Source organism: Zingiber officinale, chromosome 8A (assembly GCF_018446385.1).
Source record: "Zingiber officinale cultivar Zhangliang chromosome 8A, Zo_v1.1, whole genome shotgun sequence".
Taxonomy (NCBI): domain Eukaryota; kingdom Viridiplantae; phylum Streptophyta; class Magnoliopsida; order Zingiberales; family Zingiberaceae; genus Zingiber; species Zingiber officinale.
Window position 1 is genome coordinate 123,469,586 of NC_056000.1, and position 18,524 is coordinate 123,488,109.

Below are 18,524 nucleotides of genomic sequence, written 5' to 3' on the forward strand. Positions count from 1 at the left end.
GATAGATGTTTTAGGTACCCAAATCTTGGGACCTAGGGTACAATGAAAGACCTAGGAACCCATGCCTTGGTCACACCTTTCCTAGTCTCATGAACCCTAGAAGCATGTGATCTATGAAATTGGGTTCTAGACACTAAGGAAATGAAACTAGACTCCTTAGGTTGGTATCCTAATCCAGCCTTGTTGTAGACCGCCCTTTGGGCATTTAGAATCATATCTAAGGTCTTAGAGCTAGTTGAGAATTTCTCAAGCATTTTCTTGAGTTTCTCAACTTCACTCTTTAGGGCATTATTTTCATCCTCAAGAAGCTCTTGATGAAGGTCATCAACCTCATATTCCCTAAGAGTCTTCAAGTGTTCTACTTCTTCTTTTAATAATTTGATTTCAGTTTTTGATTTCTTAAGCAGTGTAGATAAATGAGCAATAGTCTTATAGCATTTTTCTAAATGTAGAGAGGTTACCTCTTCATCATCCGAAGATGATGAAGCCGTGGCTGATGTATCACTTCCGGAGTCCGATTCCTCCCTTGTCATGAGTGCTAATTGATGAGTGCCTTTCTCCTTCTCTTCCTCCGATGAGCTTGAGGAGGATTCATCCCAAGAAGCTTTGAGAGCTTTCTTCTTCTTGGCCCTTTCTTCCTTCTTCTTGAGTTTCGGACACTCGCTCCGATAGTGTCCTTTCTTGCTACACTCATAACAAGTGACGTTAGTCTTATCAATATTTTGATCAATAGACTTACCTTTCCCTTTGTATCTTCGGCTCCTTCTCATGATTCTTCTCACGAAATTGGCCATCTCGCTTGATGATGATCCTCCTTCATCATCGGACTCGGAGGAGGATGAGGATGTAGGAATTTCTTTCTCCTTCTTCTTTTCTTTCTTCCTTCTTCCATCCTTGCTCTTTTCTCCTGCAACTAAAGCAATACCTTTCTCCTTTTGACCCTTGTTAGCAAGCTCATGAAGTTCCATTTCACAAAAGAATTCATCTAACTTAACAATTGAGAGGTCCTTGGAGACCTTGTAGGCATCTACCATAGATGACCACAAGGCATTCCTTGGAAAAGCTTTGAGAGCGTACCTTACGAGATCGTGATTTTCTACGCGTTCATCCACGGAATGAAGACCATTGATGATCTCCTTGAACCTTCCGTGTAGTTCACTTACCGTTTCATTCTCCTTCATGGTGAGATTTTGTAGTTGGTTTAGGAACAAGTCTCTCTTGGCGATCCGAGAGTCTCGAGTTCCTTCTTGGAGCTCGATGAGCTTGTTCCACAAATCCTTTGCACTCACGAATGGACCTACCTTGACAAGCAGATCTTTGGCTATTCCACATTGTAGTGTGACCACCGCCTTGGCATCGGCTTGTCCTTTGCGATTTTGCTCGGCGGACCACCTCGACGACTCTAGTTCCTTACCTTCTTCATCCTTCGGAGGTGTGAAACCTTCCTTGACCGAGAACCACATGGAGATGTCGGTCTTGAGATAATACTCCATACGACTCTTCCAATATTGGAAATCCGCTCCATCGAAGTAGGGTGGGCGATTGGTACTAAAACCTTCCTTCATAGCCATCTTCTTGCTCTTTAGGGTGTTAATCCGGATGAAGAGCGTCTTGCTCTGATACCACTTGTTAGGACCTTCGGATGGCTAGAGAGGGGGGTGTGAATAGCCTCCTTTAAAAATCCAATCAATTTCCTCACAAGAGTTTGTTAGCACAGCGGAAATAAGTAAAATGAAAACTGATGCAAGGAAAAGAACAAACCACCACTAACAAAACGATGTACGAGGTTCGGGGATAACTTGTCCCTACTCCTCGGCGTGTCCATAAGGTGGACGATCCCTTGATCTTTCGGTAGATCACATCCCGGACAAAATCCGGCTAAGTGTTTCTCCTTCTCGGTGGAGTAACCTCTCCACAAAAGTCACAGAATAGATTTGAAAACAAAGCACAATGACTTACAGAGTTTTGTGGCTAACGGAATGAACAAATGAAACTTACAGCCATGAAGCAAAACGCATGCAAAGACAGAAGGAAGTCTTCAATCAAGAGTTCAACAACACAGGCTCTTGATCGACAGAGAGTTTTTTCAGAACCTCTGCAAACCTCTCTTCTTCCTTCTTCTTATTCTGCTTTCTCACTGTCCCGAATCACTGTCACCTATGTCGAATCGCTGCAACCAACTCAGGCCTCGCCAATCACTCTTCCTTCTCATCTGGTTCTCTGAACTCACACCAATACCATCCATGGTCTTCACTGGTGTCTCTGAACTCGAACCAATGAGCAAGAGTCCAACTGATCGCGGCCAGTGAACGTTGAAGCCCGAATTGCATCACTTGCAGTGAAATACAGCATAAAGGGCACTTGTTCTTATTCTTCTGATGGAGCTTCATTTGAAATTAACCAATGGCACGATACCTGCAACCTGTAACTTAAAAATCTCACAGTAGATGATTTGCCAGAAGTGAATCAGAAATATCAGAGAAGCAGCAGAAACAAACGACAAGTTATGGATCGGTCAACAGACCGATCCATAGCTCTCTGGATCGATCATGACTCATCCTGATCGGTCCGGGAAGAGTCTGATCGGTCTGTGGACCGATCAGCCTATGGGTGGATCGGTCCACAGACCAATCCCCCCTCTCGCTTTGAGTCACAGCGTTTCTAATTGCTTCTTTCTGATCGGTCTGTAGACTGATCAGATAACCCACAGAATGCTTCTGTGTGGTTACTGATCGGTCCCCCAGACCGATCAGATAATCCACAGAGACTTTCTGTGTGGTCACTGATCGGTCACGAGACTGATCAGGTGACTCATGTATCACTGGATCGGTCTGCCGACCGATCCAGACAACCAGAGTATCACTGGATCGGTCAACAGACCGATCCAATATCTTGTGTTAGTTTTAGAGCCTCCCAGCCCTAAACCCTAACGTCTTCCTTGTTCAGAGAACGAGCTACCGAGCCCTCTTTGACCTAGTCCAGAGAACGAGCTGCCGAGCCCTCTCCAACTTCGTCTGGTCAAGAGAACGAGCTACCGAGCCCTCTCTGACTTTGCGTGCCAAGTATCCGTACTTGGACTTTTCCTCTCTTCATGATCATCCTTGATCATCAATCAGTCTGAGTTTAATTAATATCTGATACAAACTTAAATCAGTGTCAACATCAAAACAACAGCTAGGTCAGACTGTATTAACAATACTAACCCTTGAGTTAGCTTTGGCTAATAGGCCCAAGACTTAGTATGATCGGTAGGTAACGATTACCAATTACATCTCTATGCAACTCTTGTTTATAGGATCAAGATCCGCATTTATATTAAAACTCGAGTTAGCTTTGGCTAATACGCCCGAGAGTTAATATAAACGTGATTTTGACCTATCTACCAACCATTGGATAATGCCTATAGTTAAACTCGATCCAATTGAGTTAACTAGTTACTCAATCTAATTGAGTTGTACTCACTCATGCGTTGATAGGCGGGACCAAAATTGTCTCTCCGTACCCTACCAAGATAGTATGTGTTGCTCGGCTTTGGCAGATTCAACAACAACATGCGATCGAGGTAGTGGTAGGTATCACGACATGGTAGGCATTACGAGTTGACGTGATTTAGATCTAATCTAAATGATGATGCGTATCAAATACTTGATTTAGATCTAATATAATCGTGGGGTGCATCATGTGCACGATTTAGATATAATCTAATCGCTAGGCACTAATTAACTACTTAAGTAAACATGCATCACATACATATAAGTAATTAATTAAATTATTTTGTGACTGTGTCATGGCCCTACTACGATCTTCTCAAGCCAATGAGAAGATCGAATGGTCAACCTAAGGTCAACAGCTTCTCAAGCTTCTTCCTTTGACCACCTTGTGTTGCTCGCGCCCTCCTCGTAACTCCATCTCGTGTGGACCTTCCACCGCTTCAAAATTTACATTATAATTTTGAAACTCGAGTTACATTCGAGTCTAAATCTAATTTACAACCAAAATATAAGAGAAAGGCACGACGCGCAGGTCGTGAAAATAAAATAAAATAAATACAGCACGCACATCACATAACGGCACGCATGCCGTATTATGAATTATAACATATTTCCAAATCCAATTGAGTTTTTGGGCCATGACTATCACAAAAATAATATATAATTCAAAATTATATATTTCTATAATTTTTCTGTAATTTTCATAATTTTTTTACAATTTTATGAGTAAATTTTTCCTAGCGGTCCCGTTTAGCGTTTTCGGACGCAATCGCGGAATGAATCCCCTTACGGGGCCAGGGGCAGTGCCCCTACCTGCGATCTAACCATCGCGAGGGTTCCTTTGCGATCTAACAGTGCCTAAGCCCGCTGTCCCAAAAAATTTTGGGGCGAAACATTGCCGTTTCGGAAAATTCTTCTCGGTAGTCGAAGCCTACAAGTGTCTAAACACTTGTGCTTCGCTTCTACGAGAAAAATACCCATTAAAACTATAAAAACATGAATTTACAGAAAGTTTACAGATCTATATTTTTCATAAAAATAGGAATCTAAACTCGTACTCGCTTCGCACGTGGCTCTGATACCACTGTTGGGTTTTTCGGGCCGCGAAAACCGCTTTTCGCGTCGTGGAAACCCCGAATCACCCATGCCACTGGATCTCGTGCGAAGGATAGATTTCAAAATACGAGTACGAGTTTCAAACTATGCTCTACAGCAGATCTACAAAGGAAAAACATTTTATACCTTTGAAGCATGCCCTCGCAAATCCCGCTCGTCCAAGGTGCCGGATCTCTAGACCGTCAAGCGTACGGTCCTCTAGAAGTATCCACACGAACAATCGTTGATGGAGAAGACCAAACAAAGGTGTGCTAGCACCTTGTCTTGTTCGGCCAAGAGAGGAGGAGAGGGAGAGGAGAAAGAACTCAAGGAGGAAGAAGAAGTGAATGAGCACTTGAATGAAAATCAATTTTCATTCCAATACTAAAGTGGTCGGCCACTCATGAAGTGTAACCCCCATTCACAATTAATGTAGCCATTAAAGAGAATGACATTATAACTCCCATGAGGTGGCACACTTTGATGATGTGGAGCATCATCATTGGTCCACATCTTGCCATCTCACTAATGATGTGACAATTAGTCAAGTCAAACTTGACTCTTCCTCTTCCTCTCAAGTCAAGTCAAACTTGACCAAATCTCTTCCATGGTTGATCTAATCTAACCATTTGATTCAAGCCAACTTAATATAATGAATCTAATTCATTAAATTAACTAGATTTAATGAGTCATAATCTAAATTAGACTCATTGAATACATGAATCAATTTGAGTCCAACTCAATTAGCCCAATTTGGATTACTCTTAATCCAATTTGATTCATCAAATGAATCTAATCCTCTTGGTTCATTATATGAACCTAATCTCCATCTATTTGTCCTTAGTGTGTGACCCTATAGGTTCTTGTAACGTTGGCAATGCCGCTAAACCCATTTAGGAACATAAGTAATGAGCGGTATCTAGCAACATATCATTACTACCCAATGTTACAAGAATGTTGAGATACAACATCACCTTGTGACTACTAATTGTGACTCCTCACAAAATATGACAAGTGTCCTTCTATCCTAGACATCTAGATTGATCAATGTGAGGCATAGACCGTGTCATCCTCTGATCAAACTAAATCTTGAACTCCAAGTAGACTCACTAAATCAAATGAGTTCAATATCTCATATTGACTCATTTGGGCATGGCCATGCACTTCGTGGTCTCACTCTATCAAGAATACCGATGTCTCTCCCGTCATATAGGAGGGATAGATCCCATCTACATCACTCACATCCCTCTGCATAATTCGTTACATACCCAGTAATCGCCTTTATAGTCCACCCAGTTGCGGGTAACGTTTGACGAAACCAAAGTAAATAACTCCTTATGTATGGATCCATGGTGACTTCAGGTCTAAGGACTAGTAGTCATACTAATAGCCACATGAGAAAGTATATGACACTCATATAACGATCCATGATACTTTCACAGGGCGGGTCATTCAGTATACATTCTCTAATGCATACCCATGTGTCAACTTGATATCTCTATATCCATGACTTGTGAGATCAAGTCATCGAGTTGACCTACATGCTAGTCTTATTACATTAACATTGTCCCTGAATGTTAATACTCGACTAGGAATGATTAAGAGTAGTGTTCCCTATATCATCTCACTATCGATTCAACCAATCGATTGATATAGGTAAGAACCTTCTACTCAAGGACGTTATTATACTTAGTTTATTTGGCACCAATACAAGTAAGTATAATAACCAAACAAATACCTTTATTAATATAAGAATATGATACAATAAGTTCATAATACAATCATCAAATGATTGGCTCTAGGGCTATAGCTAACAGTTTCGACTACTCCGACTTCATGCTACTGCTTTGTTATGACGTTGCTATGTGTAACTACTACTAAGAAGCTATCCAACACCAAACTCGATCTGATAATCTATAAGTGTTGGGTAATAAAATTTTGTTTGTGTACTTAATTATTGCTTAAAAGGAAAGTGTAGCTTGTTACACTTATCCTATCTTTTTTATTGTACTTGTTTCCCTCTTTCGATGGTTCTAAAAGAGGATTATAGTGATTTACCCATCGATACGGTCCGCAAGATCATAAGTCTTGGAGTAGGAATCGCTGAAGGCTCCGAACCAAGTAACCGATTAAGTTCTTGCTTTTTCATTTCTATTATTTTTATTCGGCTACGCGCACTTCATTTTTAAAAGTTAAAAAAGGAAAATTTTTAAAATCACGTGATTCACCCTCCCCCCTCCCCCCCTCCCCTCTTCCCCCTCCCCTCTTCCCCCTCCCCCCTCCTCACGTGTGTAATGATCCAATAAGTGGTATCAGAGCTCTGTTAGCTCTAAATTAGTGCAACCACCAATCAAACAGGGAGTCTATTTGCCTATACTTTGCACTTTAATTTTTTAATTTTCTTCAAATCAATTTGAATCGGCACTGTTGCCGCTTCAGATAAATTTTTCGCTTTAATTTGCTTGAATTACTCTAAATTGGTGCAATATCAATTGAGTTTTAGTACTTTTATTATCTCCCACACTATTAATCTAAGACCTAGTCTTGAGATTTCTTTGTTAGTTTATTTTTGTGTGCAAAGTTCCATCTTTAATTTCCCAAAATGAAGGCTACAACACTACTCGCCCTCCACTCTTCAGTAGGGATGACTTCCCCTACTGGAAGAGAATAATGGAGGTATACTTGAAAACGGATATCGATTAATGATTCACCATCCGATGAGGATACAGGGCACCAGTAGACGAAGCAACTAAAGTACCTCTCGATCCAAAAAAATGGAATTCGGAAGATAAGAAAAGAGCCCAGATCGACTTGAAGGAAATGAACACATTCCAGTGTAGACTTACAAAGGAAAAATTGAACTGCGTCGGCTCGTACGAGAATGTGAAGGAGCTATAGGACAAGTTGGTCGAATTACACGAGGGCACGCTCAATTCAAAGGTAACCAAGGGAGACTTACTTTTGAACAGTTTATTTAACATCAAAATGTAGGATGGTGGGACCTCCACGCCAGAATAAAGAACATCCTAAACGGCCTTCACCTAATCGAGCATCAACTTGAGAACCACAATATGATCAGGTATGCTCTCAACTCTTTTGCTCGAAATGCACTGTGGGCATCTATAGTAGATGCCTATAGAGTATCGAAGAATTTCTCTAAGTTAAAGTTGGATGAATTATTTTGTGAACTAGAATTATATGAACAAACTAATGCCACATAGGTTGAGAAGGGTATAGATTTCTTTGCAGGTTCCACAAAGCAGGCAAAGACCAAAACTAAGCCTGAGTCAAAAGACGAATCAAACTCAAATGAAGAGGAGCAACTAGTGAACATAGTCAGAAAAAATATTCACTAGAAGAAAGAACAACTTCACAAAGGACTTATGAGAAGTAATCAAATCGACACCCAACGAATCAAAGGTGAGGATGACGTACTTCAGATGTAACAAAAAGGGGCATTCAAGCACGAATGTCCAAATCAAAAGGACAAGACTAAGAAAATGAAGAAAAGGAATGCACTCTACGCCACCTGGGATGAATCCTCCTCAGAAGAATCGAAAATAGAAGATCAGAAGCAAGTCATCTACCTCGCGCTCATAGCAACCAGATCCAAATCAGAAAATGACTCAAATGAAGAAGAGTCCGAATATGAATCAAGCCACGAGTCTGCACTCGTTTCCAAAGGTTCTACTGAGGTACAAACTATTTTAACTTCAAAGTTTTTTAAAATTATTTCATGTCTTAATAAAAATTAATTAAATCTGAAAATCAAAATGACACATTCCTTAAGGAAAATCAACACCTTAAGAAATAACTTAACTCTCAAACAGAAAACACTAACTCAACTCAAGTCGAAAGAATTGAGAAAGAAAACTCTAAATTGAAAATTGAAGCGACCAATCTAAAAGGATTGTTAGAAAAATTCACAACAAGATCTAAGTACCTAGATATGATACTTGGATCTCAATGAACTGTATATAATAAATCCAGACTCAAATACAAGTCCAGCTCAACAAATAAAACGTTCATCTCATTAATAAGTCAAAATAAACTAAGTAATTCAAACCCAAACAAAAAAATCAAAGACAAAATAATTCAAATCCAAAATATAAATAAAAAACTAACCTTAAATTAAATAAATATGAAATCAATCTAAACTCAAACTATAATCAAGTTTATTACAACTATAAAACAAATCTGACACAAATCTAAAACTTAAATCCAAGTTCAATAATTCAGGAGGAGGCACCAAACTAGTTGACACCTCCAAAATAATAGTTTACATAGCTAGGTAATTAGGGCTAGATAAATTAGGGAGTAATTTAACTCAGCAAACAGTACTAGAGATGTTTGGGATGATATTAGGTTAGGCAAGCTCTTCAATGCATGTCTAGGAAGAATCATATGTATTCAACCTGATACATTTGACTTAGTAAAACTAACTGAAGCTACCTCTTACTAATTTAAATTAGTTAGACCAAAGTTTTGTATTAAGTTCTTTGGGTTGGACTATTTGAAGAATCTCAAAACACGTGGTTACTCTAATAATGCTCGTGTGACTTACCACAACCTAGAAATTTATTCAAAGAATGTCTGCTTGATTAACCTAAAGTTAAACTTGAATCTAATTCAAGTTAAATCAACCCCTAAAAATCTAACTTAACTCATTTCACAAAACAATAAGATACTTTTGTCTGAAAACTTAGATTGGGTGAGATTATTAGATTAATAAAATTTAAATTTAACCTAAAACCAAACATTAACTTAAAATTAAAATTAAAACTTAGACTAAAATTTAAACGTAAATTAAAACTTAAACTAAAACATAATTAAAACCTTAAATTAACACTTAATTTCTTAATTAAAAAAAATTAACACTTAAATCTTTTAAAAATTATTTTAGATCTTTTAAAAATTATTTTAAAAAAATATTTTTAAATTTTTTTTAAAAAAAATAAACTTAATTAAAATTTAGACACTTAGCTAAAATTTAAAAACTTTAATGAAATCAATTAATTTAAACTTAAATTTTACTTAAATTAATTAAATGGAATTAATCAATTAATTTAAACTAAAATATTAATTAAACAAATAATTAAATCAAGTAAAATTTAATTATCTTAAAATGTAATTAAATAATTCAACTAAAAGCTTAATTAAAACTTTAAACTAACTTAATCAATCAAATTACTAATCAATTAACTTAAATTTCAATTAAATCAATTTTGAAAATTAATTAATCAAAGTCATACTTAAAATAATTCCTTAATTTAACTTAAACTTAAATATAATTAAACTTAACTTAGTACAATTAAAATTTAAATAATAGTTAATCAATATTGATAACAAACAATCTAATTTAGTTTCAAATAAACTATCAATCCATAAATAAACTTATTAAAATACACTTAATTCGAACTTAAGACTTCAAACTTAACTTATATAGTTTTTTAAAGTTATATACTTTCTAAAAATTAGTATTCCAACACTAAGTCCCTTAAATAATTAGAGAAAGCCCCTTGAACCATAAATATCAAGTTAAGGAGGAGTGTTAACTTAAGGGTGAAGAAGGATTAAAATACTTTGAAAAACCTTTTCAAACTTTGTTTAAAAAATATTTTGAAAATATTTCCAAAACTTTTTTTACTTAATCTTTTTAAAAAATATTTTGAAACTTACTCTTATACTTACTTTGAAAAAAATACTCTTATACTTTTTCAAATGTCAATTTTGAAAAATGAAATAAAAAGTGTTTTCAAATTTTCCTTAATTACTTTAAAAACCTTCTTTGGTAATTTCTTTAAAAATATTTTGCTAAGTCATTATGTAAAATATTTTGAAAACTATTATATAAATTGTTTTGACAAACTTGCCTTAAAAGGTATTTTGAAAAATATTTTTTGAAAATTATTTGGAAATACTTTGCAAAACTTTCTTGAAATTATTTACTCCCTCCAATAAACCTACAAGTTTTTATGCTTACTTTGAAAAATGTATATACTTACTTGTGTGTTTAAATATCTTATACTTTGGTATACTTATATGCATGTAACTGGATTGATAAATGAGGTAAGTCACTAGAGGAGAGAGATTCAGTAAGGACGAGTACCGGTGAGACTTTAGGCGCGGTCCAGCTTAGAGCCATTTGGGAAATTTAAGTTGAAATCATGATGAAATACTGGTCTTGGTAAAATAAGATTTAAGTCATAATTTGATCATATTTTTATTGTGATAACTTTGTTTTACGGGTTAGATATTTTATATTAGACTAACACATTTTCTAGAGCACAAGGAGTACAAAATACCTTGGGTGAATAGTACTCGAGACTCCTTCCATGCAAAGAAAGGTGCCTTGAGTTTAGGCAATGGAAGGCGCCTTCAAGAGCTTGGAAGGTGTCTTCAGTCAGATAAAAATGGACTTTGTCGATGATAAGAGGTGGGCTATTTGGGATAAGAGTTGCGGGTTGAAGGCGCCTCCATTGCTATGGAAGACACCTTAATTCAACACTCAATAAAAGGAGGTTTCACCCAAATCTTAAAAACAACTCAAGTACATCTCTTCTACAAACTTCTACGTGTTCGTTCAACATTCTGACTGCTCCGACTTCGTGTTGATGCTCTGCTACGACACTGCTATGTGCGACTACTACTAAGAAGTTGTCCAACACCGAGCTCGATTTGACAATTTACAAGTGTTGGGTAACAAAGTTTTGTTTGTGTACTTAATTATTGCTTAAAAGGAAAGTATAGCTTGTTACACTTATTCTATCTTTTCTATTGTACTCGTTTTCCTCTTTCGACGGTTCTGGAAGAGAATTATAGTGAATTACCCATCGATACTGTCCACGAAATTGTGGGTCTTAGAATAGGAGTCACTGAAGGCTCCAAATCAAGTAATCGATCGAGTTCTTGCTTTTTCGTTTCTATTTTTTTCGTTGCGCGCACTTTGTTTTTAAAAGTTTAAAAAGAAAAGTTTTTTAAAACCACGTGATTAAGCCCCCCCCTCTCAGGTGTATAACAATCCAAGACTTTGTACAACCTTGTAGATGTCTAAACAATTGTATTTGTGACGTCATCCTTATTCTTTAAAAATAATTATCTACAATGGTTGCATTTGGCTTTTCTTGTGCCATTAGCAAGACTAACTTCACTAAAGCCTTCCCAAACCTTTAATGTCTTTTGTTATTTTTTTTTATCAAATGGACTATTCTTACTTTTTTTTCAACTTCTTTATCAAGATTTCCTTAATAATAGAAACATTTGTCTCCTCCATATATGACATAGATGGCAGAAGATTAGTAGTCGTCTGTAATTTACTTCCTCCATGTTGACCCTGGGACGGATTGACAGGGGCGCTGGGGTGAGCGTATTCGCCTTTGCCACAATAGATGACAGAAGATAATAAAAATATTAAGAAAATCAAATAAATGATATTAAAAATTTGTCACAAATTATAACAAAAGTGAACTAATAATATATCACATAGAGTTAACAAAATATATCAAACTTAATTAAACAAAATAATGGAGTAATCACGGAAAAAGGGAGAAAAAAATAAAAATTACTTACCTTTTGTGGAGCAAGGCAAAGAGCATATGGAAGGAGTAAGGTAGAGCACTACTAGAAGGTTAGGATGAAGAGCATGCGGCACTGAGTGTGGCCTAGAAAACAAGTTTGGAAGTGGAAGATTTTGATTGGTGACGATGATTTGGCAGACCACGAAGATGGAGAAGAACAATACGAAAGCGAGTTGTGAGGACTGAGGAAAAGAGAAAGAAAGAAATAAAACAACAAATAAAAAGAAAAATAGATAAAGAAGGAAGAAGTGGAAAGTAACTTCTTATGATTAGGTTTTTTGTTGGAAGCCGAATAGACGAAGTCCGGAATAGAATGTTAAGCGTGAGCATGGATCCTCTTGTCCATAATTTACAGATCAAAGGATGGTCCACTTTATAAATTTGTTCATTTTAATATACTCCATCACTTAAACAGATAGAATCTATCATAATCCACAAATTATAATCAATGGATTATCCTCTGATCCACAAAGGACCAGAGGATCCTATCTGTGTTGAGTGTACATTTAAAATTTTGGACACGCTACATTGGAAAGGAGTCTCTATCAGTGAAAAATAATTGAGAAAAATATATTTAATATTATAAATTAAATATTTCTCTACCATTTAATATTCATGGAGAAAAAAATAATAAACTTATTTTAAAATAATATTATAAATTTTAAAATTTAAATTGAGTATTTGTGTTCAAAATAAATAAATTAATAATTATCAGGATAATAATTAATACAATTTATTAAAAATAATAGTTAACCTTTGTTGATAGTTAAATGTTGACATGAAGCTTAATTTTTATATTCTTTTGTAAATAAAATCAAAGTTACTTTTACCTTGCTTTTCCTATAAATTAAAAAAAAACAGTGATGTCAATTGTCAAGATAAATTATTAAATTTACAATTTTATTTATAATGCACGTATATGAGCTTTTCGTCCGCGTTCTTACTCTGATTTATTCATTAAATAAATTTGAAAATTAAATTGGCAGCCCACACAGTAGCTCGATAGTCTAGTAATTAAAACGTGGGAAATAAATTCCTTGCAATTCTTAAGATTTGAAATCTCGAGGCTGGGATGACCCACCCTATACTTTAGGGATAATAAGGAATCTAATAGAAGATCTAATAATCGACTAGAATAGAGGAGGATATATAAAGGATTTTTTTTGACCGAATTAAATAATTTAGTAATGGAGTGTGAAGATTTTTAAATTTGGATATGGAGATTGGTTTGGTAGAATCCTACCCTAGGCTATATCCGATCCGAATATCCTATTAGATTTTATATATTTCTTAAAAATTTGATAAATATCTATAGCTTCTTTGAAATTGACAAATTATAAGTGATAATAAGATATTTGGGTAGGGTATAAATATTCGATAACTCGACGAATATGTGAATGAGAATAAAAGTTGAATACTAGATGGAGTGAATATCATAAAAAGTATAGGGATAGAGAATATGAAATATGAATATCTAACCCATTATCATATCTAGTATACTAGAAGTTACACGATGTCCAGGAGGATAGATATAGCATCTTATGATACTCATTTTATTTTTTTTTTGTGACTATTATATTTGATAATGATTTTTTTTATATATATCAAATAAATAAAAAATAATATAATTACTTGTTTTTAGTAAACTCTGATTTTAAATTATTATTAGATTAAAAATGGAATTAGTTTAATATATAAATATTTTTAAAACTCATAATGATGATAATTAATAATTTTTAAGCTATAGATTGATTAATAAATCGATTTATACATAAACAATTCATGTAAAAATTGAAATAAATATATTGAAATTGACCATTATTAATACTTATATACTTTAAACCGAATTAATCAATTTGGATGATGAATCAAATTTTAAGATTATTTTGATCAATTATTCCATCAAGACTATTATAAATTATGAAATATTCTAAATAGAAATTTTATCCTCGTTTTTAAAAGTTAATTTTAATACAAAAAAAGTTGGTCAAAATTATTTAATAAATTAGAATATAATCATTGTGTCAATTTTTAAAATATAAATTAATTTACAAATTATCTAATGCAAGGTCATACATGATTCTAATCACAAATATTATCCATAAATATATTCACGAATATTATTCATGAACATTAACAAGTCGAATACATATATGTTCAAGCTTATTCATTTAACTTATCAAACTGTTCAAGGTTGTTTACATTCATAAACATGTTGACAAATATTATTCATGAACATTAACAAATCGAATATATATATATTCAAACTTGTTCATTTAACTTATCAAATTGTTCAAGATTGTTTATTTAATTAACTTTATACATATTGAACAAATATAAATAAACTCTTATAAGGTCAAACACCAAATTTATTCACAATTCATTTATAACCCTACTCATCACAAACTGGACAGCTCTATTTAGGATAAGGTTTTAATTCAGATTAACATGGCAAAAAAAAAAGTTTTTAACTTAGTATCTGGAATTATGAACACTATATTTGATTATAATTGACAAATACTTCAAGGTTCTGGAAAAGAAAAAAATCGGCATGTTATTGAAAATCTTTTTCATCTTTATCACTTAATTCCAATCGTTTTGTCTAGCCTAACTTATTACTCCTAAAACACAAAAAATAATAATTATTTATTGTAGCTATTTCTGAATAAAAATTCATGATTCTATAAGAATTCATATTTCAAATAGATTTTTACAACCAAACAAAACATAACAATAGCTTGAGGAAACTCCGTAAAACATCCTCTTAGTTGACAACAATCTAAGAGCATAGAGGTGGCTGCACCCCTAAAGCCATTAGACACTCTTAAGTTTTCCTTTTAACCAGATGGAAATGGCTATAAAAAGGAGACAAATGTTTGTTTTTTCCACAGATGAAAATGGCGAACAAAGATCCATATGATCAAGGTATTCAGCAGAAAACTCATGGAAAGATCCATCAACAGCTAATGAGTGTCATTGTCAGCCATGGAAATTTACTATTTTGGGGCCCTGCTTCTTTGTTTTTTCGCGTATGTTCTTTGTGACATCCTCCATCCCAATGGCAGATGCCAAGTTAGTGCTGGAGTCACCATTCTTCTTGCTTTGCAAGGTGCTTGCTTCCACAAAATCATCTTCAAGGTCGTCCCCACTCTGATGAATTTTGTGTGACCTTTGCTGGTCTTCGCTGGGGTCGGGGTCGTCCACTTGCATCAATGAAGCAGCGTGTCAGTGAAATAACATAATGCATTGCTAATTTCAAATCTCTCGGAGAAACCATGATACAAGTCTCCATGATTCAGTAGTTTGTTCCTAAATTTCTTCTCATAAAAATGAATGATGATTAAGTTCATTTGTAAATTGTCATGTTTTATTAAAACATTCTATAAAGATAGATTAATGGAATAGTAAAGTTGTCTCAAGAGTTTAAAGGAATAAAGTATACACACACGAATAAGTCACTATAACTTACAAAATTTGTGTTCTCCTGTTGAAGTGGGCAAACTTTTGTGTCTTTTGCTTGGGCAGTACTTGGCCAAATGAGTCACTTCACCACAACTCTTACACGAACCGCCCTAACATATGGTAACTCAACATCAATCAACTTGAGTTCTACGATGTTATTCAAGTAAATATGAGATGAAACAGAAAAAAGAAGTGTCACAACATGACCAAGCACGAGTAAAGGCACTTTAGTGGTAGAGTAGCTAGATGTATGAGAATCATAAAAACACAATTACTATATCAAGGTAATGATCAAATTATCCCAGAGAATCATCTGGTGTGTGGTGTGCCTAAACCCATTTTAAATTGACACTTTCAGAACTAATGCATAACACAAAGATATGTCCTGTCTAATCTCACAAACATCTAATAACTATAGGATTAAAGTCCTTCAACAGATACCAAGCAGTGTTTCTAATAAGACTCCAAGTCTCCAACAATGAACCCAACAAATGACTTAATTGTCAGAAATATACATTTGATAATAAAATCTGTATCTGTTAGACAACAATTTAAGGATTTAGTGAGAGTGCCAATAGATAATAAATTCATAGAAAAATTGAACATAATGGACTTTGTCTAAGACTAACAAGGGGTATGTAACAAGCCTTGTCTTTTGACAGGAACCCATGTATTTATAAGCTCCAGATTAACTAACTTATCTAAAAACTAGGACATTAGACTAGGTAATACAAAGACTGCGTAAAAAAATAGTAGTGAGGTAAAAGAAACAAAGTGGAATTTTTGCAAAGTAAAGCCCTTTCCTTTTTACATGAATGAACTGACAATATAAGCTAAGCTAGAACTGCTACATGTAAAGAGCTTTGTCGAGCAATATTCTCTCTTATAATCATAGTTTCAAGCTTTTATTAGACTCCAATGACCACAGTAATGAATTGCCTGCATATTATATTGCCACTAGCTGTTCATCTAGTTATTGCCTGATGTGTATATTTCTTTCTTGTCCCATGGAAGTATTAGTACGCGTACCTTTGGATAGACTCCATGTGCATTTTTTGAACAATTCTTACTCAAGTGCCCTTGTTCTTTGCAGATGAAGCATTTTGCAAATTTTGTTCCCCCTACAATCAAAAGATTTTCAATTAAAAGTATGAAATCAAAATATGCACTACTAAGGCAACAAAATCATCGGGTTCAGTTTTTCTATGAAATCAAAATATCTAGGGAACAAAATATTTCCTCGATAATATTACCAGTAGGGGGGAAAACTACAAGTAACGAATAACAAACTAAACTTACCAACCTAAAACAGAATTAGATTGAAAAAATAACCACAGCATAAGCAGTAGTTACTGGTATAAACTAAGTTTCCAAAATAACAGTGTTAAACTAACTAGGGGAAAATATTCAGACTGCAAGATAAATTTCATGAGATCAGTATTACGAAATTTAGAGACTTTAAAAATACTAGACAGAATAGAACCACAACTTTCCACGAGCATTTTCTTCATGCAAAATTGTCCATGTAACAATTCCTATATTATTTCACAAGCAATACTATCTTTACCATGGTACTTGCTGCAATAATAGCCTTGAACATTTATATTTGAAAATTTACAAATTAGATGTCATAGTCACTTCAGCATATCTACAAGTTTTTCCACTATTATTTTTTTGGACATCGGATGAAGTAAATGCAAGCAATCTGATTAAGCCATTTGATTGCATACAACTAGTGCATGTATTAAGCAAAGAAATGAACAGACAATTACCATCTTCAATGGGCAGTGGACACATGGAAAGTGAATGCCCAACTTCTCCACAATTATAACACATTTTCTTCTCATTAGTGCCGTAACTCTCTGGGCAATTCTTAAGACTATGCCCCCGCTGTCGGCAAAGCAAACATATCTGGAAAGAACATGATTCATTATTGTGACTGCTCTAAATGTCTGTACTCCCAAAACATGTTTCAATTATGAACTGTTTGGTTCTTAGTTCTTTTGAAAAGAAGAGACTTTTCAATAATTTCCGGCCCAACATTGTGGAAAAACAAATGAAGATGAGAAGTTAGGTTAAACAACGGGGAAAAAAGAGAGGCGACCTTCTTCCTTTCCCATAGGGCCTTCTCGGGGCACAGCTTGGCGATGTGGCCAGTTGACTTGCAGATATAGCAGCTCTCTCCGGGACGCATCCCCGGGACCCTGAGTGGGTGCTTCCTCAGAGCTGAAGTTCCGCTCTTCTTCCAGAAGCCGCCACCCGCCTTCCTCTTCTTCGTCCCCTTCTCCGCCTTGGGGATCGAAGTGGTGGCATCCTCCGGTCGTGGATTCGCCTCCGCGAACCTCTTCCGCGCCTCCTTCTGCCTCTTGCTCACCATCGCTCCCCTTCGTTCTCTCGAGCAAGTCGGCGAGAAGCTGCAGCTCCGTAAGCGAAGGGTTTAACGAGAGAAATTCTATTCCCTGGTTCCTTCCCCAACCCTTTTAAATAAAGAAGATCCGTTAATTAACGGGCGCGGGTCGGAGGGTTCTCAACCCATTGGGCCCGAGAATTATTATATCTTCAAAGGGTATTTTTATCATCTGAGCAACTTGTTTCTAATTAAGGGAAGATATTTTCTCTATAAATAAAATATCTATCTAACATTGTTCTACCATCTAAATAATGCTATCATTGCATTAGAACTCATTTCAATCTTTTATACTAGTTTATAAACCACCTAATTCTTCCTCTAAATGTGACGTGTAATAAGAGATATTAGTCTTCTAGACCGTCCATCATGAACGCTTTCCGATTTATTATAGCGGTCGATAGAAAATTTTCGTAGGATCAGACTAGATCAATCCTCTCATGTTCAACATTACCTAATCTTATTAATATTTTTATATACTGACTAATTCTG

At 35.1% G+C, this 18,524-nt stretch overlaps 1 protein-coding gene across 1 annotated transcript; it reads right to left on the reverse strand.

Moving 5' to 3' along the window:
* Positions 1-14,825: 14,825 nt before the first annotated feature.
* Positions 14,826-18,093, reverse strand: LOC122010080 (DNA-binding protein HEXBP-like). The gene is made up of 5 exons (XM_042566455.1): positions 17,730-18,093; positions 17,398-17,536; positions 16,655-16,746; positions 15,633-15,735; positions 14,826-15,366 (listed from the first exon to the last, which is right to left on the reverse strand). Exons 1-5 carry the CDS (start codon positions 18,000-18,002, stop codon positions 15,143-15,145), a joined length of 831 nt encoding a protein of 276 aa, XP_042422389.1. The 5' UTR covers positions 18,003-18,093; the 3' UTR covers positions 14,826-15,142.
* Between the last annotated feature and the right edge of the window lie 431 nt (positions 18,094-18,524).

Coding starts and splice junctions, on each gene's coding strand:
- LOC122010080 (XM_042566455.1), bottom strand. CDS start 18,002: ATGGTGAGCAAGAGGCAGAAGGAGGCGCGGAAGAGGTTCGCGGAGGCG. Junction 16,747..17,397: donor TCCACTGCCCATTGAAGATG/GTAATTGTCTGT, acceptor TTTTGATTGTAG/GGGGAACAAAATTTGCAAAA. Junction 15,736..16,654: donor CACATGGAGTCTATCCAAAG/GTACGCGTACTA, acceptor ACCATATGTTAG/GGCGGTTCGTGTAAGAGTTG.